This window comes from Chiloscyllium plagiosum, unplaced genomic scaffold (assembly GCF_037043375.1).
Source record: "Chiloscyllium plagiosum isolate Xiang-an unplaced genomic scaffold, Cpla_swu_hap1 HiC_scaffold_9, whole genome shotgun sequence".
Lineage (NCBI taxonomy): Eukaryota > Metazoa > Chordata > Chondrichthyes > Orectolobiformes > Hemiscylliidae > Chiloscyllium > Chiloscyllium plagiosum.
Window position 1 is genome coordinate 104,854,645 of NW_028270147.1, and position 26,588 is coordinate 104,881,232.

The window sequence follows — 26,588 nt, forward strand, 5'->3', positions numbered from 1 at the left end:
CCACATTCACCTGGTCAAGGACCCTCAGGATCTTGCTTGTTTCAATGAAGTCTTGCATTCAGTTTCCCCTCACACTACACCATAATGTTCTATGAGCTTTCCTGATGACTTGCTGTACCTACATACTAACCTTCTGTGATTAATGCACAGAGACCCAGATATGGTTCTGGGGACACAGGCTCAAATCCCACCGTGGCAGATGGGGGAATTTAAATTCAATTAAAAAGTCTGCAATTAAGAGTCTAACGATGGCCATGAATCCATGTCGATTGTCAGGAAAACCCCTCTGGTTTACTAACGACCTTTAGGGAAGGGAACTGCTATCCTTACCTGGTCTGGCCTACATGGGAATCCAATCCCACAGCAATGTGGATGACTGTTAACTGCCCTCTGGGGCAATTAGGGGTGGGCAATAAATGCTGTCCAAGGCAGTGACACCCTCATCCCGTGAATGAATGAAAAAGGAAAATCTGACTATAAATAATCAGCGAGGATTAAAGTCATTTGTAATTAATGAGCAGCCTTTGTTCCAGGCCCTCATTATCTCCTGATTTATTCTCTTTCCCACCATAAAGCTACTGTGAGGAAGCATGGAGACTATTCCTATCAGCTCTTGGATCTCTTCCCTATTTGTGCTGCTTTCCAGAACACAAGTGTCTTCCGACTCCAACCTCCATTCCTCACCCTTGCACTGTTCTCCCTCTCTCCACTCCTGACCTCTCACACTGTTTTGCAGCCTCCGCTCCTCACCCAGACCTATTTAAGACCAGGGGTTATAAGATTAAGGTGGAAGAATGTTTTGACCCAGCATGTGGTAGATATATGGAACATGCTGCCTGAGACGGTGGTGCAGGCTGAAAATTTCACAACCTTTAAAAACATTTGGATGAGCACTTATAATACCAGGGCATAGTAGGCTCCAGGCAACTGCGGGTAAACGAGTTTAGTGTAGTTGAATGTTTGTTGGTCAGCATTGACATGGTGGGCCGAGGGGCCTATTACTATGCTAAGTGACTCTCGAACCTGGGTCCCTGGCTCTGTGAGGCAGCAGTGCTGTGTCACCCATATTGAGGGAGGCACACAAAATAATCAGCACAAGGGGCGATAAGAATTCAGCTCTTCCTGTTTTTGAAAACCCCATCCACATCACCCAGTTAGCAAATTAAAACAAACGATGGGTTATTAGCACAGCTCGTTGCTGGGTTGGTGAAGGGAGGTGTGGTCACTGGCCAGATAACAAATAGGAATAGATGGACTCAATTAAAATGAAAGGGGAGTAGTGGAGATGGAATCTGTGAATGGATACTTGCCCATCTGACAGAGTGACCTCCACCTGGCAATCTATTTTACATGATGTAGAAACATAGTGGATAGGAGCAGGAGTTGGCCATTCGGCCCCTCCAGCCTGCTATGCCATTCAATATGATTGAAGCTGGTCATGGAGCACATTACTGTAATCCGTCCCTACCCCATATCCCTTGATTCTTTAGCCACAAGAGCTATACCTACCTCTTTCTTGATAACATCACGTTTTGGCCTCAACCACTTTCTGTGACAGAGAATTCCACAGGCTCACCACTCTCTGGGTGAAAACATTTTTCCTCAATTCTGTCCTATAGAGTTTACCCCTTAACCTTAAACCATGTGCCCTGGTTCTGGACTTCCCCACCATTGGGAACATCTTTCCTCCATCTAATTTGTCTCGTCCTGTTCCAATTTTATAGCTTTCTCCAAGAGTCCCTTCCTTCATTCTTCTAAAAGCCAATGAAGACAATCCTCATCAACTCAACCTCTCCTTATCCGTCAGTCCTGCCATCACCGAAATCAAATGGCATTCAGTAATTAATATTAATCAGCCCAATGTGGAACACAGACTTTGTAGGTCAGGGTTAGAAGACAATCATTGCTGGTTCTAAAATTCAGGCTTCGGTTGCAGTCATCTCAATGGAATCATTGGATACAATCTTACAACAGCAGAAAGATGGGAGGTGTAGATGGAGGGTGCAGACAGCGGTGTAGACAGTGGGTGTAGATGGTGGGTGCAAACAGAGGGACTAGACAGTGGCTGTGGATGCTGGGTGCAGACAATGGGTACAGACGGTGGTGCAGACAGTGGATGTAGACGGTGGGTGCAGACAGTGGTGTAGACAGAAGGTGCAGACGGTGGGTGCAGACGGTGGTGTAAATTGTAGTGTAAACATAAACAAGACTTTGCGTAGTGACCAGATGAGTGGCTGTGTGGAATCACACAGAGAGCAGTCAGTGAGCCTGACACAGTCAGGGATATCCCCTGGTGCTGAAGGTCATGCTGCTGCTGACAAAGTTCACATTTTAACTGAAATTGCACTCCCTCCCTCCACACTCCCCTCTTGTCCCCATTTACCTCACTACAACACAATGAGATGCCAGTCAGCACCCTGTGACCTCACTCAGTCTCCATTGACCGTGTCTCCATTAGCCTTGACCCTCCTCCCAAGCACTTACTTGGGCCCTCACTGAAGCTTGAGCCATTTCCTCTGACCCTTGATCATGTGTTTGCCATCTTAGAACTGCCTCACCTAGTCACCATTAACCTGCACTGCCCTCTCAACATGGAGCACAGATTGATACAGAGCAGAAAAGGTCCTTTGTCCCATTGTGTCTGTACCAACATAACTACCAGTAAAGGCACTCTCATCCCAATTTCCTGCACTTATCCCAGATCCTTGCATGTTCTGATATTTAAAGGTTGTAAGGTTTCCACCCTGCACTACCTTCCCTGGCAGAGGGTTGCATGTTTATAGTTTATATCACGTCAGGCTCATGGAGCTTAACAAAAGCTCAAACTCTTTGGGCATTTTTTAAAATTTGTGGCATGGTGGCTCAGTGGTTAGCATGGCTAACGCACAGCACCAGGGACCCAAGTTCGATTTCAGCCCCAGATCTTTGTGGAGTTTGCACGCTCCCCCTGTGTCTGTGTGGATTTCCTCCGTGTGCTCCAGTTTCCTTCCACAATCCAATGATGTGCAGGTTAGGTGAATTGGCCATGTTACAATTGTCACAGTGTTCAGGAATGTGTCGGTCAGGGGAAATGTCGAGTGATAGGGCAGGGGAATGGGTCTCGGGGAGTTTCTCTTCAGTGGGTCGGTGTGGACTTGTTGGGCCAACTTGGTGATGTCTGTAATGAAATCTTTCAAACCACTCATTTTGTCTAGTGTCGTTTAGTTCATGCACTCCTTGTTCGATAAATGTTTCATTTTTTCTGATAATATGAGTTCCCTGATGAGCTGTTAACCGTGTCCAATCAGGGAGTCCTGGCTGACAGATAAAAAGGGGAGTGTCAGAAGGACTGATGCTCTGGGACCTGACTCTGAATAACAACCTGCCAACCAACCCCCTCCTTCTGTCACCCTCAATCTCCCCTTGCTTACTCTTGTGGCCCCATCGATCCAGCCTGTGCTGCCTTTGGGAGAGGTTGACCTTCCCTCCATTCCTGATGAAGAGCTTATGCCCAAAATATTGATTATCCTGCTCCTTGGATGCTGCCTGACCTGCTGTGGTTTCCCAGCAACACACTATCAACTCTGATCTCCAGAATCTTCAGTCCTCATTTCCCCTTCCCCCCACTCGCTCATTACAAACAGAAATGACTGGTGGTGAGTTTAACCCTGAGCGTCATCACAGCTGAGGCAGAGGGAGAGAAGGTCACACCTTCATGGTGGTAGCACCCTTAATTAATCCACTGCAATCACTCTCAGGGCTGCAAGAATTCAACCTCCCTCACTCAGACAGCTCCCTCCCTGTAAGGTAATATTGCTGCACCTGGTTTAGGGCTAATTGACCATTGAAATACGACTATGGCTAGCCAGCACTGGCTGAGCAGACAACCACAACTGCAATGACCCCGGCTCCTTGTAATTGGGGAGCACATTAGGAACTACAGAGTGCACTGCCTCTGAAATCCCTCCCTTACTGAGAACACACTCTCAGTATTCATCTTTCTCAGCTGCCATCTCAATTTCATGACAAATTCTGTGAACTATGATCCTGCCCCACTAGCTGCCTGATGAAGGAGCAGTGCTCCGAAAGCTTGTACTTCCAAAGAAACCTGTTGGACTCTAACCTGGTGTTGTGCGATTTTTAACTTTGGCCAAATGAGCTGCCATCTCAGGCTAAATTGTTTTTCATCTGAGATTTGAGAAGATTAAGGCCTAATCTTCAATCCCCATCACAAAGACTATTCTCTATCCATCACTTAGAGACACCTGCAGGCAACACAGAGTAACACACTGACACTCACTGAGATACCTACAGGCAGTGCAGAATAACACACACACACTCAGAGACACACCTACAGGCAACACTGAGTTAACACACACAGAGTCAGGCAGCACTGAGTAACATGTTCACAACCCTAGCTGCCTGTAGGTGTCTCTTTGAATAATACACCCACACTCAGAGTGACACCTACAGGCAGCATTATGTAGTACACTCACTCAGAGAGACACAGTCTGCAGTGTCAGTGATTGGCCTCAGATCATTTCAGGTACAACACAGCATGAAGCAGAGTGCACAGTGTGATCCCAGCACCTGAGTTTGGACCGGAGAGTGAACACGGAATGCCTCAGATTGTAATTATTGAATCCCAACAGCTTTCAGTTTCTATTCTGTTTGTAATCTTGTAATCTCCACAGATTCCGGACCAACTGGATTATTTGAAACTGATTGCTGATTGGCTGTCAGTATCATCTACCACGGATTGACAGGCCACGTAGCCAATTGTGACAATGTCATGCTGACATGCAGCTAATCAGCTGAATGGAGTGGTCCATTTCCAAAGCACACAGAGATAGAGACTGAATCTTCATCATCTTTATTCCCTTTTCCAGACTGACATTGACAGAAAACAGACTGCAATTAACAGCCCAGACAGAGGAAGCTGCACAAAATAACAGCTACAATGGCTTTTGAGGAAAACACTTGTGGAGATTTTCTCAATAACATGAGAATCCTGCCCTTCAAATAGTGACAAAAACCTTAAATTGGAACTGGCTGCTGAGCAGGAAGGAGATCTGATTTATTGAAGCAGAAATTTCGAAGGTTCACATTGTTTTGTACAGCTGACAGCCTTCAGCAACTTCAAGAGATTTTACTTGGCATCACAAATCAACCCTGTCCCAATCAAAAAGTCCTAGAACAGGGAGAGCATGAGGTTTGACACAGCGTAAAGCTCTGACTACACTGTCCCAATGAACTACCTTTACTCCTGAACCTCAGAAGTGTCCCTGAGCCAGTCCTGAGATGGAAGAGAGTTGAAATTCAGTGCTGACAATGATCTTTGTCCTGCCAGTTCAGCCCTGTTCTGTTTAAAGTTGTGTCTCCTCTGTGGACTGTCTCAAACACTCTACACACATTCTGATCTCCTAATGCTCTTGCTGAGGGGAGAGGGGAGGGTCACGTGGGTGAGGGCACAGGAGAAGCGAGCGTTGGACTCCCAGTCAGACCCAGAGAGGGTGAGCAGGCTGCTGACACTGTAGGTGCTGTCCGAAGCTCGCAGGTAGTTACTGGTCTGAACCCCGTCCGAAATGACTGCACCGTCCTTCTTCCACTGCACCTCCAGCTCATCGGGATAGAAGTGATTGGCAAGGCACACCAGGGTGGCAGTGCCCTTGGCATTGACCTGCTCTGGGGAAGGGGGCAGCAGGGTCAGCTTGGGCTGAGAGTTCTCACGGCCTGAAAGACAAGAGAAACAATTTTAATCCATGCCATTCAAAGGGATTTCAATTCTCAGAATATTCACTGGTAAAATGTTTGAATATTTGTCTCCAATACCTATTAAACCAGACAAAAGAATTTACATTTTTAAAATTGATTCTTGGGATATGAGTGTCACTAGCAGGAGCAGAATTTATTGCTCATCCCTACTTGCCCCTGAGAAGGTGATAGTGAAAGAGAAGAGACAGTTTTGGACCGTCATTTGGGGAATGAATGTGGGCAGATGGAAGAGCTAAAAGATGGCGAGCATTTTCATGAGAGCGATCAGAACTCAGTGAGATGGAAATTAAGGATGGAAATGGAGAGCCATGGAGTAAGTGTAAAAGTTTTCATTTTACTAAATGTTTTGATAATTTAGTAAAAGTGGACTGGAACCAGTGACATGATGGGAAATCAGTGTCAGGGCAGTGGGAGCCCTCAAGTGACAAGACAGAAATCATTCAGAATCTGTTCCCACAAAGAGTAAGGGTGGGACTCCCAAATCTAGACTCTTAGCCTGGGATATCAAAAGGCAGCCAGTGTAGGGAAGACCAAACAGGGAAGGTGATGTTGGTTATCTGGAGATCAAACCTGCAGAAAGCTGAGAGGAGGATAGAAAATGCAGGATTAAAATTGAACAGGACCTCAGGAAGGCAAAGAGCTGACAGGATGAAATATGTCCAAGTGAATCAGGGAAATCCTACTGAACAAGAGGATTGTGGTCATGTACTGACATGGATTGGGAACTGGTTGGCAGACAGGGCAGGAAGAACAAGTCTTTTACTGAATGGCAGGTAGTTACCAGTTGGGGTACCACAGGGGCCAGTCCTTGGTACCCGGTTATTCATAATATAATAGAGTCATAGAGTCAGAGAGACCCAAAAGACCCATCAGTCCATTGTGTCCACATTGGTCAAAAAACAACAACCCAATAATTCTCATCCATTTTTCCAGCATGAGGGAATTAGATGCAGTATGTGTTCAAGAAGGAATTAGATATATTTCTTTGGATTAATGGGATCAAAGAATGTGGGGAGAAAGCAGGAACAGGGGACTATGTGGGATGATTGGCCATGATCATATTGAATGTTGGAGCAGGCTTGAAGGGCTGAATGTTTGATGTTTCTATCTGTTTCTCAGATATCAAAGGAATGTCTCTTGTCAATTTGAACCTGGAAGTCACATGTGTGTGGAGGTGGAAGATGTGGCCATGGTGATTAATGAATGCGGGTCAGTAAGGTGGTTAAGAAGACACATGGGATAAACTGTTTTTCTTTTTCCCTTGATGGAATGAGGTCATTGCTGGATCGGCAGCATTTATTGCCCTTCCATAATCGCCCAGAGGGCAGTTTAGAGTCAACCACATTACTGTGGGTCTGGAGTCACATGGTAACGATGACCGTTTCCTTCCCTAAAGGTCATTAGTGAATCAGATGGCTTTTTCCTGACAATCAACGATGGTCATCATTAGACTCTTAATTCCAGATTTTTTTATTGAATTCACATTCCACCATCAGCTGTGGCAGGATTCTAACCCTGGTTCCCAGAACATTATCTAGACCTCTGGATTAAGAGTTCAGTAATTATATCATTAGACCATCACCTCCCTTTATCATTTTTGGTTGAGAGCGAAAGCAAGGAGTTTGTTTATTCTGGAACTGTATAAAAGCCCAGTTAGAGCACAGTGAGAGAACTGTGTACGGCACTGGTCACCACATTACAGGAAGGATGTGATCCCACTAGAGATGGGGACAGAGGAGGATTTTGTCAAAAATGGGGAGATTTAGCTTTGAGGAATGATTGGTTTGGCTGGGATTGTATTCTTTGGAACACAGGAGGCTGAGGGGAGATTTGATCGAGGTGTAGAAAATGATGAGAGGCCTGGATAGAGTGGGTAGGAAGGACTGATTTCCATCAGCACAGAGGATGATAACCATGGGGAGAGATTGAAATTAATTGGACACAGAGTTCGAGGGGAATTGTGGAGTAATTGTTTTCAGCCAGAGGCTGGTGGGATCTGGGACTCACTGTCTGAAAGGGTTAGAGAGGCAGAAACCCTCATCACATTGAAAAACACTTGAATATTCATTCACTTGAATAAACAGTGAAACCGCAGGCTTATGGAGCAAGAGCTGGAAAGTGGGATGGAGCTCGATATCTTTTTAACAAACCTCTGATTAAGCTTGTCCCATTTTCCAGCATTTTGCGCATATCCCTCTAAACCCTCCCTATTCATGTACCCATCCTCTTAAATGTTGTAATCATACCATCCTCCACCTCTTCCTCTGGCAGCTCATTCTATACACACACCACCCACCATGTGAAAAGGTTGCCCCTTCAGCCCCTTTCAATTCTTTCCCCTGTCGCCTTCAACCTATGCCTCTAGAACTGGACTCCCCAACTCTGAAAATAATACCTTCTCTACTCACCCTTTCAATGTCCCTCATGATTCTATAAACCACAAAATGGTCACCACTCAGCCTCCAACAATCCAGGGAAATTAGATCCTATTCAACCTCTCCCAGTAGCTGAAAACCTCCAACCTTGGCAAACTTCTTGTAAATCTTTTCTGAAGCATTTTAAGGTTCACAAGATTTTTACTACAGCAGGGCAACCAGAATTACACACAGTATTCCAAATGTGACCTAACCAATGTCCTGTACAGCCGCAACAGCTCCCAGCCAGTCAGACAAAGGAGAGTCTGAAGAAGTAATCTATTTGGATTTCCAGAAGGCCTTTGACATAAGCTACGAGCCCATAGAGTTAGGGGCAAGGTACTGGCATGGACTGAGGATTGATAGGTTGATATAAAGCAGAGAGTGAGGAAAAATGGCAGCTGGTGACTAATAGAGTTCTGCAGGTGTTAATGTTGGCACCATAACTATTCATGTCATGCGTTAACAATCTGAATGAAGGAAGTGAAGACATTGTTGCTAAGTTTGCAGATGACATGAGATAGGTGGAGGGACAGGTAGTGTTGAGGAAGTGGGAAGGCTGTAAAAGGTCTGAGATAGGCTCAGAGAATGGGCAAAGAAGTGGCAGATAGAATACAATGTATTACAGTGTGAGGTTATGCACTTTGGTAGGAAGAAGAGGTGCAAAGGCTGTTTTCTAAATAAGGAAATGCTTTGGAAATCTAAAGCACAAACCTCATTCAGGTTTCTCTGAAGGTGAACAGGCAGGTCCAGTTTGTGCTTGGGAAGGCAAATGAAATGATAGCATTCATTTCAATCGGGCTAGAATATAAGAGCAGAGATGGAGTGCTGAGGCTGTGTAATGCTCTGGTCAGAACACTTTTGGAATATCATGAACAGATTTGGGACCCATATTCAAAGAAACGATGTGCTGTCATTGGAGGGATTTACAAGAATGATCCTGGGGATGAAGGGCTTGTCATATGAGGCGCGGTTGAGGACTCTGGGTCTGTACTCGATGGAGTTTCGAAGGATGAGGAGGGATCTTATTGAAATTTACAGAATACTGATCAGCCTGGATAGAGTGGATGCAGAGAAGATGTTTCTGAAAACAGGAGAGTCGAGGTAACCAAGGCACAGCCTCAGAATGAAGGGCTGACCCTTTCAAGCTGAGATAAGGAGGAATATCTTCAGCCAGAGGGTGGGGAATCTGTGGAACTGATTGCTACAGAGGGCAGTGGAGGCCAAGTCATTGAGTGTATTTAAGACAGAGATAGATAGGTTTGTGATTTTTAAGGGAATCAAACATTCCCGTGGAGTAGGCAGGAGAATGGGGGGTGAGAAGCATATCTGCCAAGATCAAATGGCAGAGTAGATTCAATGGGCTGAATGGCTGATTTCTGCTCCTATTTCTTAAAGTCGTCTGGAGAGTTTCCCCAAAACCCTGGAACACTGAACCCACTGGACTGTGAGCCCTGCTGTAGCTGTTTGTCATCAGAATGTTGCCAAGAGATAACCAAAGAGTGGAGAGAATGTGCATCTATGTGGGAATTTCAGGATACTTTGCAGTTCCTGGAATACCATGAGAGTAGGAAGTGTGGTCAGTGACAGCAGTTAGAGCTCCAGGTTTCGGAGCTTGAGCAGCAGCTGGTATCAGTGCGGAGCGTCCGTGAGGCTGAGAGCTCCATGGAGAGCACGTTTCTAGATGTTAAGAAAGATTCTGGGTAATCCAAGGAGGACGGGAAAAATTTCTGGCTGAAACAGCTGCTCCTTTTTTGAGGTATTTTAGCTGCTGGAGGTGATTTCCACGAATTGCAGGATCAGCAATTACTGTTTTGTATGCTGTTGCATTGTTTTGGAGCTTTGGAAAAAAAAGTCAAAACAACAGCAGTTTTAAAAGGCAGAAGAACAGATGGTGAGGTCATTGCAGGAGAGAGAGAGAGAGAGAGAGAGAACCTACACAGTTACTGCCTTTGCTCTTTGAATTCATGTATCGCTGGACATCGGGGTGCATCTGGGAAAATTATCCAACAGTGAAATTCACAACTGATCTTGGGGGATCTGTTGGGAGAAGTTCACAGCACAGAATCAGATAAGTTAATTGTTGTTTTAAGTGTAGCCTACAGAGAATCTGCAGTAGTGAGTAGAGTCGCTTCTTTCTTGATTATATGTTTCTGGAGATATGTCCCTTGATTAAACTTAAAATATAAGCCATAACTATTAATTTAACCTGGGGCAGGGTTTGTAGAGGAATACAACATTGTTATTTTCTGGGTCTGTAGATTGTGAAGGAGAAAAAAAATGGCCTTTAATAGAGTGATATGTACTTGTGAGATGTGGGAGTTTAAAGAGTTTAAGGGGTACTGCGGATTATATCTGCCATAAATGCTGCTGGCTGCGAATCTTATCAGATCAAATGGATCGGTTGGAGAGACAATTGGAAGCAATGAGGAATTTGCAACAGCAACAGTATGTGATGGATGGCAGTTATAGGAAGGGAGCGGGGGAAAGTCTCAGATACAGTCACGAACTTGGGAAGTAAATAGCAATGTCTTGACAAAAGTCCACATTATGGAATAGGATTCCTTAAAGTGCAAGACAGTAGATAAATCTCCAGGACCTGATCAGATGTATCCCAGGACATTGTGGAAAGCTAGGAAAGAGATTGCTGGACCCCTTGCTGAGGTATGTTTCTGATCGACAGCCATGAGTGAGGTGCTGGAGAACCAGAGAGGTTGGCTAATGTTAGCCATTATTTAAGAAAGGCTGGAAGGAAAAGCCAGGGCACTATAAACGAGTGAGCCTGATGTCATTGCTGGGGAAGTTATTGGAGTGAATTCTGAGGGACAGGATTTACATGCATTTGGACAATCAATGCAGTTTTGTGCATGGTAATCAGGTCTCACTAACGTGATTGAGGTTATTTGAAGAGAAGATTGATGAAGGCAGAACAGTAGACACTGTCTATATGGACCTCAGCAAAGCGTTTGACAAGGTTCCACATGACAGACTGGTTAGTAAGGTTAGACCACATGGGATCCAGGGGGGCTAGCCATTTGGGTAAAACATTGGCTTGAAGATAGGAGACAGAGAATGTTGGAGAAAGTGAGGACTGCAGATGCTGGAGACCAGAGTTGAAAAGTATGGTGCTGGAAAAGCGCAGCAGGCCAGGCAGCATCTGAGGAGCAGGAGAATCGACATTTCGGGCATAAGCCCTTCTTCAGGAATGAAGCTGGTGTGCCAAGCGGGCTGAGATAAAAGGTAGGGAGGGGGGGAATTTGGGGGAGGGGCGCTGGGAATACGATAGGTGAAAGGAGGTGAGGGTGAGGGTGATAGGCCAGAGAGGGGGTGGGGGCGGAGAGGTCAGGAAGAAGAATGCAGGTCAAGAGGGCGGTGCTGAATCCGGGGGTTGGGACTAAGATAAGGTGGGGGGAGGGGAAATGTGGAAGCTGGAGAAATCTACATTCATCCCTTGTGGTTGGAGAGTTCCAAGGCGGAAGATGAGGCGCTCTTCCTCCAGGCATCATGTGGCCAGGGTCTGGCGATGGAGGAGGCCAAGGACCTGCATGTCCTTGACGGAGTGGGAGGGGGAGTGAAAGTGTTCAGCCACGGGGCGGTTGGGTTGGTTGGTGCGGGTGTCCCAGAGGTGTTCCCTGAAATGTTCTGCAAGTAGGTGGCCTGTCTCCCCAATGTAGAGACCACATCGGGTGCAGCGGATACAGTAAATGATGTGTGTGGAGGTGCAGGTGAATTTGCGACAGATATGGAAGGATCCATTGGGGCCTTGGAGGGAGATGAGGGGGGAGGTGTGGGCGCAAGTTTTGTACTTCTTGCGGTTGCAGGGGAAAGTGCTGGGAGTGGAGGTTGGGTTGGTGCGGGGTGTGGACCTGAATAGGGAGTCGTGGAGGGAGTGGTCTCTCCGGAACGCTGGTTTCCAGCATCTGCAGTCCTCACTTTTGTCAATTTGCGACACCTCTGCCCATTTCCCCAAATGATCAAGGTCCCATTGTACTCTCAGATAAGCTTCTTCACTATCCACTGTCCCACCATTTACAAACTCGCCATAATTCCTATATTCACATCTAAATCATTTATTTAAATGATGAAAAGCCATGGACCCAGCACCAATCCTTGGGCACACAGCTGATAACTCATCTCCAGTCTGAAAAGCAACCCTTTACCAACATTCTCTGTTGAAAAGTGTGGTGCTGGAAAAGCGCAGCAGGCCAGGCAGCATCCGAGGAGCAGGAGAATCGATGTTTCGGGCATAAGCCCTTCTTCAGGAATGAGGCTGGTGTGCCAAGCGGGCTGAGATAAAAGGTGGGAGGGGGGGTGGTGGGGGAGTTTGGGGGCGGGGCACTGGGAATATATTGGTGGAAGGAGGTGAGGGTGAGGGTGATAGACCGGAGAGGGAGTGGGGGTGGAGAGGTCGGGAAGAAGATTCCAGGTCAAGAGGGCTGTGCTGAATCTGGGGGTTCGACTAGAGGAATCCTGATGAAGAGCTTTTGCCCGAAACTTCGATTTTCCTGCTCCTCGGATGTTGCCTGACCTGCTGTGCTTTTCCAGCACCACTTTGATCTAAACGTGTGGCAAATGGAGTTCAATTTAGATAAATGTGAGGTGTTGCATTTTGGAAAGTCAAACCAGGGCAGGAGTTATACAGCTCATGGTAGGGCCCTGTGGAGTGTTGCTGAATAAAGAGACCTCGGGGTGCAGGGGTAGGGGCAGGGGCAGGTATACAGGCAGGTGCAGGGGCAGGTGCAGGGACAAGTGCAGGGGCAGGGGCAGGGGCAGGGGCAGGTGCAGGGGCAGGGGCAGGGGCAAGTGCAGGAGCTGTGGCAGGTGCATTATTCCTTGACAGTGGAGTCACAGGGAGACAGGGCGATGAAGAAGGTGTTGGGTACACTTGCCTTTATTGGTCACTGCACTAAGTATCAGAGTTGGGACATCATTTACAGCTGTACAGGAAATTGGTGAGCCTACTTTGGGAATAACATGAACAATTCTGATCATCCTGTGATAGGAAGGATGCTGTTAAACTTAAAATGCTGCAGAAAAGATTTACATGGATGTCGCCTGGAACTGGAGGGTTTGAGCTGTCGGAAGAGGCTCAATAGACGGGTTATTTTTTCTGCAGGATCGGAGTCTGAGGGGTGGCCTTATAGATGTTTATAAAATCATGATGGGCATGGACAGGATGTATATCCCAGGTCTTTTCCTTGGGAAGGAGAGTCCAAAACTAGAGGGCACAGGTTTAAGGTGAGAGGCAAAAGATCCAAAAGGGACCTGAGGGGTAACTTGTCACACAGGGGGTGGTGCGTGCATGGATCGAGCTGCCGGAGAAAGTGCTGGAGACGGATACAATTATAGCATTTAAAAGATGTTTGGATGGGTACATGGATAGGAAGGGTTTAGAGGGATGTGGGCAAAATGCTGGCAAATGGGATGAGGTCAGTTTTGGATATCTAGTTAGCATGGACAAGTCAGACCGAAAGATCTGTTTCCACACTGTATGACTCCATGACCATGAGAGGCTGGAAAAGCTGAGACCTTTTACCTTGAAGTGCTGGAGGCTGAGGAGTGACCTTATAGAGGTTTATAAAATCATGTGGGACATAAATAATGTGAATAATGCAGGAAGGAGGTGAATGTTTTGTAGCGATGGCAAACATATGCCCAAAGATCATTCCAGGGATGAGGAACATCAGTTATGAAGATAGATTGGAAAATTTGGGACTGTCTTCTTTGGAGAAAGTTACAGATCACACACCAGGTTATAGTCCAAAAGGTTAATGTGGAAGCACTAGCTTTTGGAGCACCACTGACAACCACCTGATGAAGGAGGGGCGCTCCGAAAGCCAGTGCTTCCAAATAAACCCCCTGTTGGACTATAACCTGTGTTGTGTGATTTTTAACTTTGTCCACCCCAGTCCAACACTGGCACCTCTAAGTCTTTGGAGAAGGCGGCGAGGAGAATTGTTCCAGAAATTCAAAATCAGGAGGGGCCTGGACAGTGTAAATAGAGAGAAAATGATTCCACTTGTGAAAGGATTAAGATTGAAAGTAATTGGATAAGTAACAAAAGTGAAATGAGGAAAAGCATTTTCAGCCAGTGAGTGGTTAAGGTGTGGAATGCACTGCCTGAGAGTGTGGTGGAGGCAGCTTCAATTGAAACATTCCAAAGGGAATGAGACTGTTATTTGAAAAGGAACAATGTGCAGGGTGACAGGGAGAAGGCAGGAGAATGACACTCAGTGAATTGCTCATTCAGAGAGCCAGTACAGACAGGATGGACAGAATGGCCTCCTTGTGCACTGTAACAATTCTGTGATTGTGTGATTGAGCAGAGTTAAAGCTGGGGGAGGTGGGAGCTCGGTGTCTCACTGTGCTGCTGCTGCTGCTGCTGCTGCTGCTGCTGAGGTCAGTGAGATCAGAGACTGGGACAGGGAGCCAGAGCTCACATCAAACTTTGCCCGTGTCTGTCACACTGAGACTGGCAGGAGGCTACTCACTGATTTCACTCCATGCTGCAGGAATGGGACCACAGGCTGCAAATGGACAGAGCTCCTCCACACGGTGAGGAAAACTGACTGACTTATATCTTACTGCTTAAAGGGGGCAATGGAACTAAAGAGGTACAGCCGGACACCCTGTTAGACACAGTGCTCCTCAATCAACCATTTCATTCACTGCAGCTCCCCACTAACACCTTCAACAATTCAGTATTTGTGTATTAGAAATTGTGTTTAGAAATTGAAAGGGTTAATAATGGAGGATTGAGGTTGACTTACTCAGTCTGAGCTTGGTTCCTTTACCGAACGTGCAAGGCCGCCTGTTGTGCTGCTTACAGTAATAGTCAGCGACAACCTCATTCTGAACGTTGCTGATTGTCAGGGTGAAACTGGTCCCATATCCTCTGCCAGTGAATCGCTCGGAAACTCCTGTGTTTCGAGTTGTTGCTTCATAGATTAGGAGAGAGGGTTTCTGTCCTTCTCGCTGCTGGTACCAGCTGAGGTCATTTGTAATATATTGACTGGCCGTACAGGTGATGGTTGTGGTCTGGCTCAGTCCCACTGACAGCACCGGGGGTGACTGGGTCATGATGATGTCCCCACTGATACCTGAGGGGTCAGAGAGAAACACAGTGAAGTCAGAACTGTCACAGAAAGAGACTGCGAAATGAGAGATTGTTGGAGACACTGAGCATTCCTCTGGTTTCAGCATTTTCCCTTCAATCACAAGTCAGTGGAATTGGAGTGAAATGGAGAGCAGCTAAAGATTCAAGGTGGAAGGAGAGAGATTTGTACCTGCGACACAGAATGCCAGGGGCCAGATCAGCTGGATGTGTGAAATCATGGTGTGTGCCCCTGTCCCTGGGCCCGGTTCCTGATAAACTCTCCCTTCACTGGGCTCTGCTTTATAAAGCTGCATCCTGTGAGAGTCTGACTGGGTGTTCCTCAGTATGTAAATGGAATCAGGCAGAGAGAGCCACGTCAGCCCCTCACACTTTCAATGTCTCGATGGTTTGTGACTCAACCAGCCTTTCAGGCAGTGAGTTCCAGACTCCCACCACCCTCTGGGTAAAAACATTCCTCAATTCTCCTCTCAGGGTCTACCTCAACTGAACCTGAACTCACTTGAGTTGAGAAGGATGAGAGGAGGTCTGACTGCAATGTATAACATTCTAACAGGGCTGGACAGACTTGATGCTGGAAGGAGATTTCCCAAGGCTGGGGAGTCTGGAATCAGGTGCCACAGTCTCAGGGGGACATTGGGTCGACCGTTTTGGATTCAGATGAGGAAACATTTCTTCACTTACAGGATGGTTAACAAGTGGAATTCTCTACCAGAGAAGGCTGTTGAGGACAAAGGACTGAATATATTCAAGAAAAAGACAGAGGTAATTCTTTTGCATTTTAACAACATCAAGGGGTATGGGAAGATGGTAGGAATATGGCATTAAGTCAGAGGGCTATCCGTGATCATATTGGATGACAGAGATACTCAAAGGGCTGAATGGCCTATTCTTACTATATTTCTATGTCTGTGTTACCTTCAATCTCTGCCCCTTGGTATTGTTCCCTCTACAATGGAAAAGGTACCTTCCTACCCACCCTATCTCTGCATCTCATAATCTTACAGCCCTCTGTCAGGTCCCCTCTCAACCTTCACTGCTCCAAGGAAAACAACCCCAGTCTTTCTAATCTTTCCTCATCGCTCAGACCCTCCAGGCCAGGCAACGTCCTGGTAAATCTCCTCTGTACCCTCTCTAGTACAATCACATCCTTCCCAGAATGTGGTGTCCAGAACGTGTCTCGCTCTCTCTCTCTATCACTGTCTCTCTGTCTCTCATCTGCCATGTCTTTCTCTCTACATCTCTCTCCCACTCTTAATTTCTCTCATATTCTATCTCTCCCACTCTGTCTCATAGCCAATCTCTCTAACTCTCTTTTGCTTCTTCACTCTGTCTCACAATCTCCATTTCTTCACCTCTCACTGTTTCCCTCATTCACTCCCTCACTCCCTCCAATTGTGATCTGCCGCTCTCTATTCCTTCCTCTTTTACTCTTCCTCCCTCTCTTTTGTCTCTACAGTCTCCCTCTCTCTCTCTCTCTCCTGCACTCTGTCTCAAATCCTACTCTTGTCTCTCTCTCTCTCTCTCTCTCTCTCTCACTCACAACCCAACTCTTCTATCCTGATTCCCTTCACTCTTAGTCTCACACTCTCTTTCTCTTTCTCTGTCTGTTTCTCTTTTTTTCTCTCTCCATCCCTCTCAGTAACACCTTATTTCTCTCTCTCTATCCCTCAACCTCACCATTTCTACCTCCCTCTACTTCTCACTCACTCGCTTCAAACATCTCACACGGTCCCAGACACTCCTCATTCTCTATTTCTCACACTCTCACACACACTCTCTCCCTCTATCTCTCTCACTGACTCTCTTCTCTCTCTTTTCCACAGTCTGCCAGGTGGCAATATTTAAATGCAAGGCGAATCCCCCTCTGCTTTGCCTCATGAGTGGATGTTTACCATTAACCCCAGAGGCATGTCTTCTCCTGGAGTAAGGCTCCATTTCCCACACTGAGCAGGCTTTAGCCTCTCTCAGGAAGATGGACAGATTCTTGTCAAATGAAGGACAGTTCTGTGCTGTTGGCCTATTCTCACTGGGGACTGGTTTGGACACAAACCTCATTCCATGAAGGCCCAGCAGAGAGAGGAGATCCTCAGGCCATCAGTGTGAGCTGGAGGGACAGGACAGGCTCTGACCAACTGACCCAGCCTGACAATCACAACATGTTCCAATCTCTTCCCCTCTCCTACCCCTCTCCTTCCCTTTCCATGATCAGTCTCCAGGTCTGAGTGTTTCACTGGGGTGAGAGCTGGACAATTACATAGTTACAGCAGAATGGAACTCTGCCCCATACCCACCATGGTGCCCATGACCCACTGGACTCTCCAAAAGGGGCCAGTAAACATGGAACTCCTTCCACTGGACAGACCACCCTGCAATAGACACTATTAAACATGGGCATCCTTCCCACTGGACCCTCCAATAGAAACCAGCAAACTGGGACTTCCTTCCCAATGGACAGTCCAATGGAGACCAGTAAACATGGACATCCATACCATTGGAACATCCAATAGATACTAGTAAACATGGGCCTCCTTTCCACTGGACTGTCCAGTAGAGACCAGTAAACACAAGCCTCCTTCTTACTGAATGTTCGAACAGATAGCAGGAACCATGGGCGTCCTTCCCCCTGTACCTTCCAATAGAGACCACTAGATATGTGTCTCACTCCCGGTGGAATCTCTAACTGAGATCAATAAACATGGGCCTTCTTCCCATTAGACCTTCCAGTATCTCAGCATTAAACCCCAAATAGGCCTCTGATTTCCATTCCCACAACATTGTCCGCCTCTGCAAAACATCAGCCCCTTGACCACAGAAACCTTCATTCCTGTTTGTCCCACTCCATGATTCCGATGTCCTCTCCCAGCTTCCCCCATCCATGCTCCATAAACCCCAATTGTCTGAAATGGAGTGGTCCCTTCCCTGTCTCACATCAAGGAGGAGATGGACAAATTTTTAATGAGTAATGGGTTAAAGGATGATGGAGAGTGAGCAGGAAAGTGGAGTTGAGGCTGAGATGGGATCATGCATGATTGTATTAAATGGTGGAGTGGGCTCGAGGGGCTGAATTGCCTGCTCCTGCTCCTAGTTCTTATGTTCATCCATCCCCTCCCCCATTCCTCTTACTGCAACTTTGTGAACCCTCTTGAAATGTTTTGGACATTGAAGGTGCGATGTGAATTCAAGATCTGTGTGGATTTTATGTGGGGACAGAATTGTACAGGGGGAGTGATAGCTCCAGCAAGTGAACATCCTGCTGAGAGGCTCCAGCCTTCCATATACAGAATGGGGAAGTGGGGGAGGTCAGAATATACTGTCAGGGTCCATGGCACACTCCCCCAGCAATGTGAATGGCTTTGAACTGCCCTCTGAAATAACTGATGAAGGCACTCAGTTGTATCAATCGTGATGACATCTCAACAAAGAAATAAAATGGGACAGACCACCCAGCATCGATCGAAACACCAAAAAGACAACGAAAGAAATAGCCCTGTCTACCCTGCTCCATCCTCCTTACTGAATCTGGGGGCTAGTGCCAAATTCAGGAGAGCTGTCTCACAGACTATTCAAGCAACAGCCTGACACAGTCATACTCACAGAATCATACCTTACAGACAATGTCCCAGACACCGCCATCATTGTCCCTGAATGTGTCCTGTCCCACCAGAAGGGCAGACCCAGCAGAGCTGGCAGCACAGTGGTGTACAGCTAGGAGGGAGTAACGTTGGGAGTCCTCTCCGCTGACTCCAGACCCCATGGAGTCTCATGACACCAGGTTAAACATGGGTGAGGAAACCTCCTGTTGATCAGCACATGGCGGAAGCACTGAGGGTGGTGACAGCACAGAATGTACTCTGGGTGGGGGGGGTTCAATGCCCACCACTGAGAGTGGCTCAGCAGTAGCATTACTGATCGAGCTGGTCGGGTCCTAAAGGACAAAGCTGCAGGACTGGGCCTGCAGCTGGTAGTGAAGGAAACAACAAGAGGGAAAAATCTACTTGCCCTCATCCTCACCAATCTTGCGGCTTGACTTGCATCTGTCCTGTATGTGTAAGAGTGACCATCACAGAGTCCTTGTGGAAACAAAGTCTGACCGTCACATTGAGAATACCCTCCATTGTGCTGTGTGGTACTATCACTGTGCTAAATAGGACAGACTTTGAACAGATAGAGCAACTCAAGGCAAGCTCAGAAGTGGTGATGATTGCCAATGATTCCACAATATTCAGCATCATTCACAACTCCTCAAGAACTGAAGCAGTCCATGATCAGATGCACCAACATGTGGACAATACCCAGATTTAGTCTGAAAAGTGACATTTCACATTGGTTCCATGCAAGTGCCAGGCCAATAAGAGACAATTCAACCATCACCCCTTGACAGTGAATGGCATTATTATCACTAAACCCTCACTGTCAACATCCAGAAACTCAATTGGGTCACCACAGAAACACAATGGTTACAAGAGCAGGCTCGAGGCTAGCAATACTGCATCTAGTAACTCACCTCCTGATTCCCCCAAAGCCTGTCGATCATCAACAAGGCACAAGTCAGAATTGTGATAGAATACCCCCCATTGTCTGGATGGGTGCAGCTCCAACAACATTCATAGAGTGATGGTGTCACAGAATCACAGACCCTACAGCCAAACTTGTCCATGCCGACCAGGTTTCCAAACCTGAATGAGTCCCATTTGCCTGTGTTTGGCCCATATCTCTCTACCCTTTCCTATCCATGTCAATCATATCCTATGTCTTCCTTATCCACTCAAAAAGCTTGATACTGTTCAGAGCAAAGCAGCCTGCTTGGTTGCCATCACATCCACAAAGCAGCCATCTTACCACCATTGACAATTAGTCGCAGCAGTGTGTATTATCTATAAGATACACTGCAGAGATTCACCAAAGATCCTCATACAACACCTTCCAAAACCAAAAATAGAAATTGTTGGAAAAGCTCAAGTATGAAGGGTCACGTGCCCCAAAGCGTTAACTCTGATTTCTCTTCACAGATGCTGCCAAACCTGCTGAGCTTTCCAGCAATTTCTGTTTGTCTCTGATTTACAGCAGCTGCAGTTCTTTTGGTACCTTCCAAACACATGAACAGCTCCAGTTAGAAGGACAAGAGCAGCAGATATATGGGAACAGCATGTCTGCAAATTCATCTCCAAGGCACATAACACCCTGACTTGGAAATATATCACTGTTCCATCACTGTAAGTGGGTCAAAATCCTGGAATTGCCTCCTTAAGGACATTGTGGGTCAACATACAGCATGTGATCTTTAGCGGTTCAAGAAGGCAGCACCTTCTCAAGGGCAACTAGGGACGGGTAGCAAACGCTGACCCAGCCAGTGACGCTCACATCCAATGAGTGAATATATGAAAACAAATGAAGAGTCCCTCAGGAGGGGAGAGGGAATGTTCGGGTCCTGAGCTCCATTCCCCAGCCCAGGCAGCTTGTCTCCCAATGAATGAATGAGATGACAGATTAGGGACAGTCTCATGCTGTGGAACCAGGTCTTTCAGAGAGAATTAGAGATCAAGCTGAAAAGGAACGTATTGCTGGGTTATGGGGAGAGAGAGGGTCAATGAGATTAATTGGGTCACTCACAGGCACAATGGGCTGAATGGCCTCCCCCTGTGCTGTCAGATTCCAGGGAGTGCAGACAGTTCACAGTTTTCTCCTGTCACAGTAACAAACGTCCAGCTGCTCCGAGCTCCTTATTTCACTTCCTCTCTTGATGAAGTTTCAACCTTGCGATCTGACAGTCTTTGCAGTTATTTTTTACACTGGGGCTTTCTGCTGTGGTCAGAATCTCTCATTACAGTGACAATCACAGCAGCTAAGAGCAGTCAGGACTGAGGAGCCAGGCTCACTGGGAAACATATTGGGAAGATCAAAGCCATCCTCTTCAGCTCCCAATACAAACTCCACCCCTCTCCCCGAACACTGTCTGCTGCTCAACCAGACTCTTTACAAACTTGGCTTCATCTCTGAGAATGATCTGAGCCTTATATCTTCCATATCACAAAGATCAGCCACTGAAAATCTCAGCCATGTCTTTTGGACTCCAAATGTGACCATTCCAATGTTGTCTTAACCCATATCATAGCCAGTGCTCTTCATACACTTCAGCTCGTCCCAAACTGTGCTGCCTGTATCTGATCTCACACCAAGTCCCATTCTCCCATCCCACACCGTGCTCACTGACCGACATTGGCTCCCAATCCAGCAACATCTGATTTGAAAATTCTCACTCTTGTTCTCCAGCCCCTCCTTGTCCTCCATTCTCCCTATCTCTGCAACCTCCTTCAAGCACTCTCAGTCAGTGTGGTCAGCAATCTTAGATATATGGCTCTCGATTAGTTTATCCAAGTCATTGAGAAGTATCATAAAAAGCTGAGGTCCCAGCACAGATCCCTGGGAATACCACTATGCATCTTGCTCATTGGAGGAATCATACATCCTCGATTGGTCTCACCTCCCTCTTTCTCACTATAACCCAGCTAACCTTTCCTTTCCAGCACAATCTCCAGTTCCCTATTGAAGACCTGGGTTCACAGCATGAGCCTGCCCCTAACTTGGTCTCCAATTTGGCATCTTATTCAATCATTGGGAGACAAGCTGCCTAGGCTTGGGGTGTAGAACAGAGAAAATAGAATATAGAACATAGAACAGTACAGCACAGTACAGGCCCTTCAGCCCTTGATGTTGTGCCAACATTTTATCCCACTCTAAGATCAAACTAACCGACATACCCTACATTTTACTATCATCCATGTGCCTATCCAAGAGTCGCTTAAATGTCCTTAATGTCTCTGACTCTACTATTACTCCACATTCCATGCACCCACCACACTCTGTGTTAAGAACCGACCTCTAACATCTCCCCTAAACCTTCCTCCAATCACCTTAAAATTATGCTCCCTTGTGATAGTCATTTCTGCCCTGGGAAAAAAGTCTCTGTTATCAACTCTATCTATGCCTCTCATCACCTTGTTCACCTCTATCAAGTTACCTCTCATCCTTCTTCACTTCAGTGAGAAAAGCCCTAGCTCCTTCAACCTTTCTTCATAAGACATGCCCTCCAGTCCAGGCAGCATCCTGGTAAATCTCCACTGCACCCTCTCTAAAGCTCCCACATTCTTCTGATAGTGAGGCAACCAGAACTGAACACAATATTCCAAGTGTGGTTTAACCAAGGCTTTATTGGACTGCAGCATAACCTCGCAGCTCTTAAATGCAATTCCCCCCAGCTACTGAAACACACCATGTACCTTCTTGACAACCCTATCAACTTGGGTGGCAACTTTGAGGGATCTCTGGATGTGGACCCCAAGATCCCACTGTTCCTCCACACTGTCAAGAATTCTGCCTTTAACCCTGTCATCTGCATTCAAATTCAATCTTCCAAAATGAATCAATTCACACTTTCCAGGATGAACTCCATCTGTCACTTCTCAGCCCAACCCTGCATCCTATCAGTGTCCCATCTTCATAAATGTGTTTTGTCACACCCTCAAAGAATTCAGTAAGGCTTGTGAGACATGACCTGCCCCTCACAAGGCCATGTTGAGTATTTCTAATCAAGCTTTGCTTTTCCAAATCATCATAAGTCCTGTCTCTCAGAATCTTCTCCAATGATTTGCCCACCACTGATGTAAGACTGACCGGTCTATAATTCCCAGGGTTATCCCAAATCCCTTTCTTGAACAAGGGAATAACATTTGCCACACTCCAATCATCTGGTACTCCTCCAGTGAACAGGTTGCAAAGATCATCAGCAAAGGCACAGCAATCTCTTCCCTCACTTCCCATAGTATCATTGGGTATATCCAATCTGGCCCAGGGGACTTATATATTCTTATGTTTTTCAAAATTATCAGCACATCCTCCTTCTTAACATCTGTTTGAGTGTATCACGCTGTCCTCACAATTGACTAGTGACTACTGAAACAAAGTATTCATTAAGGACTTACTGTACATCATCCAACATGGCACAAGCTCCCTCCACTATCCCTGATCGGCCCTACCCTCACTCTGACCATCACGTTTTTCCTCACATAAGTATAGAATGCCTGAGGGTTTTCCTTAATCTTACCCGCCAAGGCTTTCTCATGCTTGCCCCGCATTACTGCTCTGGATCTGTGGATGGACTCACTTTGGAGCATCCATGAGGCTGCGGAGATCGTGGATAGCACTTTTAGTGAATAGGTCACACTGCAGATTAGGAAGGGAATGGGTGACCGAAAGAGCAGGACGAAAGTGCAGGCGTCCTCTGCGGTCATCTCCCTCCAAAACAGGAATACCATTTTGGACACTGTTGGGGGAGGTGGATCACCAGGGGAAGTAACGTTCATGTCACCATGGCTGGCTCTGCTGGACAGAAGGGTGGGAAAAAGAGTGGAAGGTGAATAGTCATTGGGGATTCAATTGTAAGGGGAGTAGATAGGTGGCTCTGTGGTAGAGAATGAGACTCCCAAATGGTATGTTGCCTCCCAAGGGCATGGGTCAGAGATATCTCAGATTGGCTGCAGGACATTCTGAAGGGGGAGTGTGAACTGGGTGGGTGTCGTGGTGCACATCGGTAGCAATGATATTGGCAATAAACGGGATGAGGTCCTACAAGCAGAATTTAAGGAGTTAAGAGTCAAGTTAAAAAGTATAGCCTCAGAGGTAGTAATCTCAGAATTGCTACCAGTGCCACGTGCTAGTTGGAGTAGAAATGAAAAAATAGGCTGGATTGCTGAGTGGCTTGACAGATGGTGCGGTAGGGAGGGTTTCAGAATTTTGGGACATTGGAACCGGTTCTGGGGGAGGTGGGACTATTACAAATCAGACAGTCTACACCTGGGCAAGTCGAGAATCAATGTCCTTGGGGGTGCTTTTGTTAACGCTGTTGGGGAGGGTTTAAACTAATATGGCAGGCATTGAAATAGATAACAAACAGTAATAGGTCCAGCACCAAGTCCCAGGGCACTCCACAAGTCTCAGGCCTCCAGTCTGACAAGCTTCCTTCCACTATTACCCTCTGCTTCCTACCAACAAGCCAATTAGAGAAAAGTATTTGTCTTCGGTCAGGAATTAGTTTGGAGGTAGGAGACAGAGAAGAGGATGATGCGTATGCTCTCCAATGAGCAAGATGTGAATAGTGGTGTCCCCAGGGATCTGTGCTGGGACCTCTGCATTTCATGATATTTCTCAATGACTTGGATGAAGGAATAGAGAGCCAATTATCCAAGATTGCTAATCACACTGACTGAGGCAGCTTGGAGGAGGTTACAGAGATAGGGAGGGTGGAGGACAGGGAGGGATTTCCAAACAAGGATGAGAATTTGAAAATCGAGGTGTTGTTAGTCCAAGAGCCAATGTAGGCTTCAGGATGCAGGAATTGGGGGAACTTGACTTGGTGCAAGTTTGGATACGGGCAGCAGAATTTGGGATGAACTGAACGGAGGGCAGTTGCTGTGAAGTGTGCAAATACAGCATTGGAATGGTGATGTTTGGAGTCCCATCACATGGCTGATTTTCAGTGTCTAATCTTTGTGAGATGGAGGATATGGGGCTCAGATCATTCTCAAAGATGAGACCCAGTTTGTAAAGAGTCTGGTTAAGCAGCGGACAGTGCTCAGGGAGAGGGTTGTAGATTATACCAGAATCTGAAGAGGATGGTTTTGATCTTCTCAATGTGTTTCACAGTGAGCCCTGGCTCCTCAGTCCTGACGGCTCTTAGCTGCTGTGATTGTCACTGATTGGACACTTATTATTAGATATTCTGACCACAGCAGAAAGCCCCAGTGTAAAAAATAACTGCAAAGACTTCAGATCACACGGTTGAAACTTCACCAAGAGAGGAAGTGAAAGAAGGAGCTCAGAGCAGCTGGACGCTTGTTACTGAGACGGGAGAAAACTGTGAACCATCTGTACTCCCTGGAATCTGACAGCACAGGAGGCTGGTTCTGGGACTTTTCTTTTCAGAAATAGCACCGTGATGGAAAAAAGGACAGTCACTCTCTCACAAACATACACGCCTGCACTCAGAGATCAGAAACAGAATCCAGCAGCAGCTCTGTCTCCAAGCTGTGAAACCTGCACAGAGTTGTTCCCTCATTCAGTTTTTAACTGGCAGGATAGACCAAGCAGGGGAGGCAACACAGTGGTGTGTACAGTCGGAAGGGAGTTGCCCTGGGAGTCCTCACCATTAACTATGGAACCCATGAAGCCTCATGACAGCAGGTCAAACATGAGGAAGGAAACCTCCTGCTGATTACCATATAGCACTGCCCGCCCCTCCAACCTCAACTGAGCAGTCAGTCCTCATTCATGTTGAACAACACTTGGAGGGAACACTGAGGGTGGGAAGGATCTAGGATATACTCTGAGTAAGGGACTTCAAGAGCTGCTCAGAAGCATCACTACTGAGCAAGCTGGTCAAGTTCCACCTGATTCAGCTGCTAGACTGGACCTGGGGCGGGTGGTGAGGGAACCAACAAGAGGGAAAAACATATTCACTATCACCCTCACCAATCTGACTGCTGCTGGTGTAGCTGTCCATGACAGTATCAGTAAGGGTGACCACCGCACAGTCCATGTGGAGACAAAATCCTGTCGTCACATTTAGATTACCTTACATTTTATTGGGCAAGAGATATGGGATATCAGGAAGAGCTTTTTTTTCACAGCAATTGGTAATGACGTGGAAATCAGTGCCCATTCAGGTGAGGCAGGTGAAGACACTCAGTGATTGCAATGGCAGATTGGATGGGCTCTTGATGGAAATAAACCTGCAAGGCTCTGGGAGTCGAGTAGGGGAGGGGGTGGGACTGAGCAAGCTGGTTCACAATTAGAGAGTTTGGATGCAGTAAATACAGGACAAATTGTTTCTCCAGGCAGGAGGATCAGTCACCAGAGGGCACACATTTCAGAAAGGGTCTGAAGAAAAAGAGAGAAGATAGGAACATTTTTATCCAGCGAGTTCATGGTGACTGTCTGCAAGGTGAGTGGAAGTGGATTCAACAGCAACTTTCAAAAGGGCATTTGGAGAAATAGTTGAAAAGGAAACAATTGCAGGGTTATACAGGAAGGGCTGGGTAAATGGGACTCATTGGACTAATTTGACTAACAGTCATAATAGGCCCAGTGACCTCTGTGCTGTATAAGAGCTTACCCACACTTAGTCTCACCTTTACACAAAGACTGGGAGAAACAGACAACCCAGTTTACAGAAGAGTGTTTTCTCAAGCAAAATGCTCTTGAATCAACTAGATTTATTGAAATAAATGGCATCATCAAATCAGTGGTAA

The 26,588-nt window shown here is 46.6% G+C and overlaps 1 gene segment (V, D, J or C); it reads right to left on the minus strand.

Moving 5' to 3' along the window:
* Positions 1-5,318: 5,318 nt before the first annotated feature.
* LOC122546572 (Ig kappa chain V region Mem5-like) lies at positions 5,319-15,503 on the minus strand. The segment is given in 3 exon segments: positions 5,319-5,712; positions 14,939-15,268; positions 15,455-15,503. Coding segments are annotated over 3 exon segments (708 nt in total).
* Between the last annotated feature and the right edge of the window lie 11,085 nt (positions 15,504-26,588).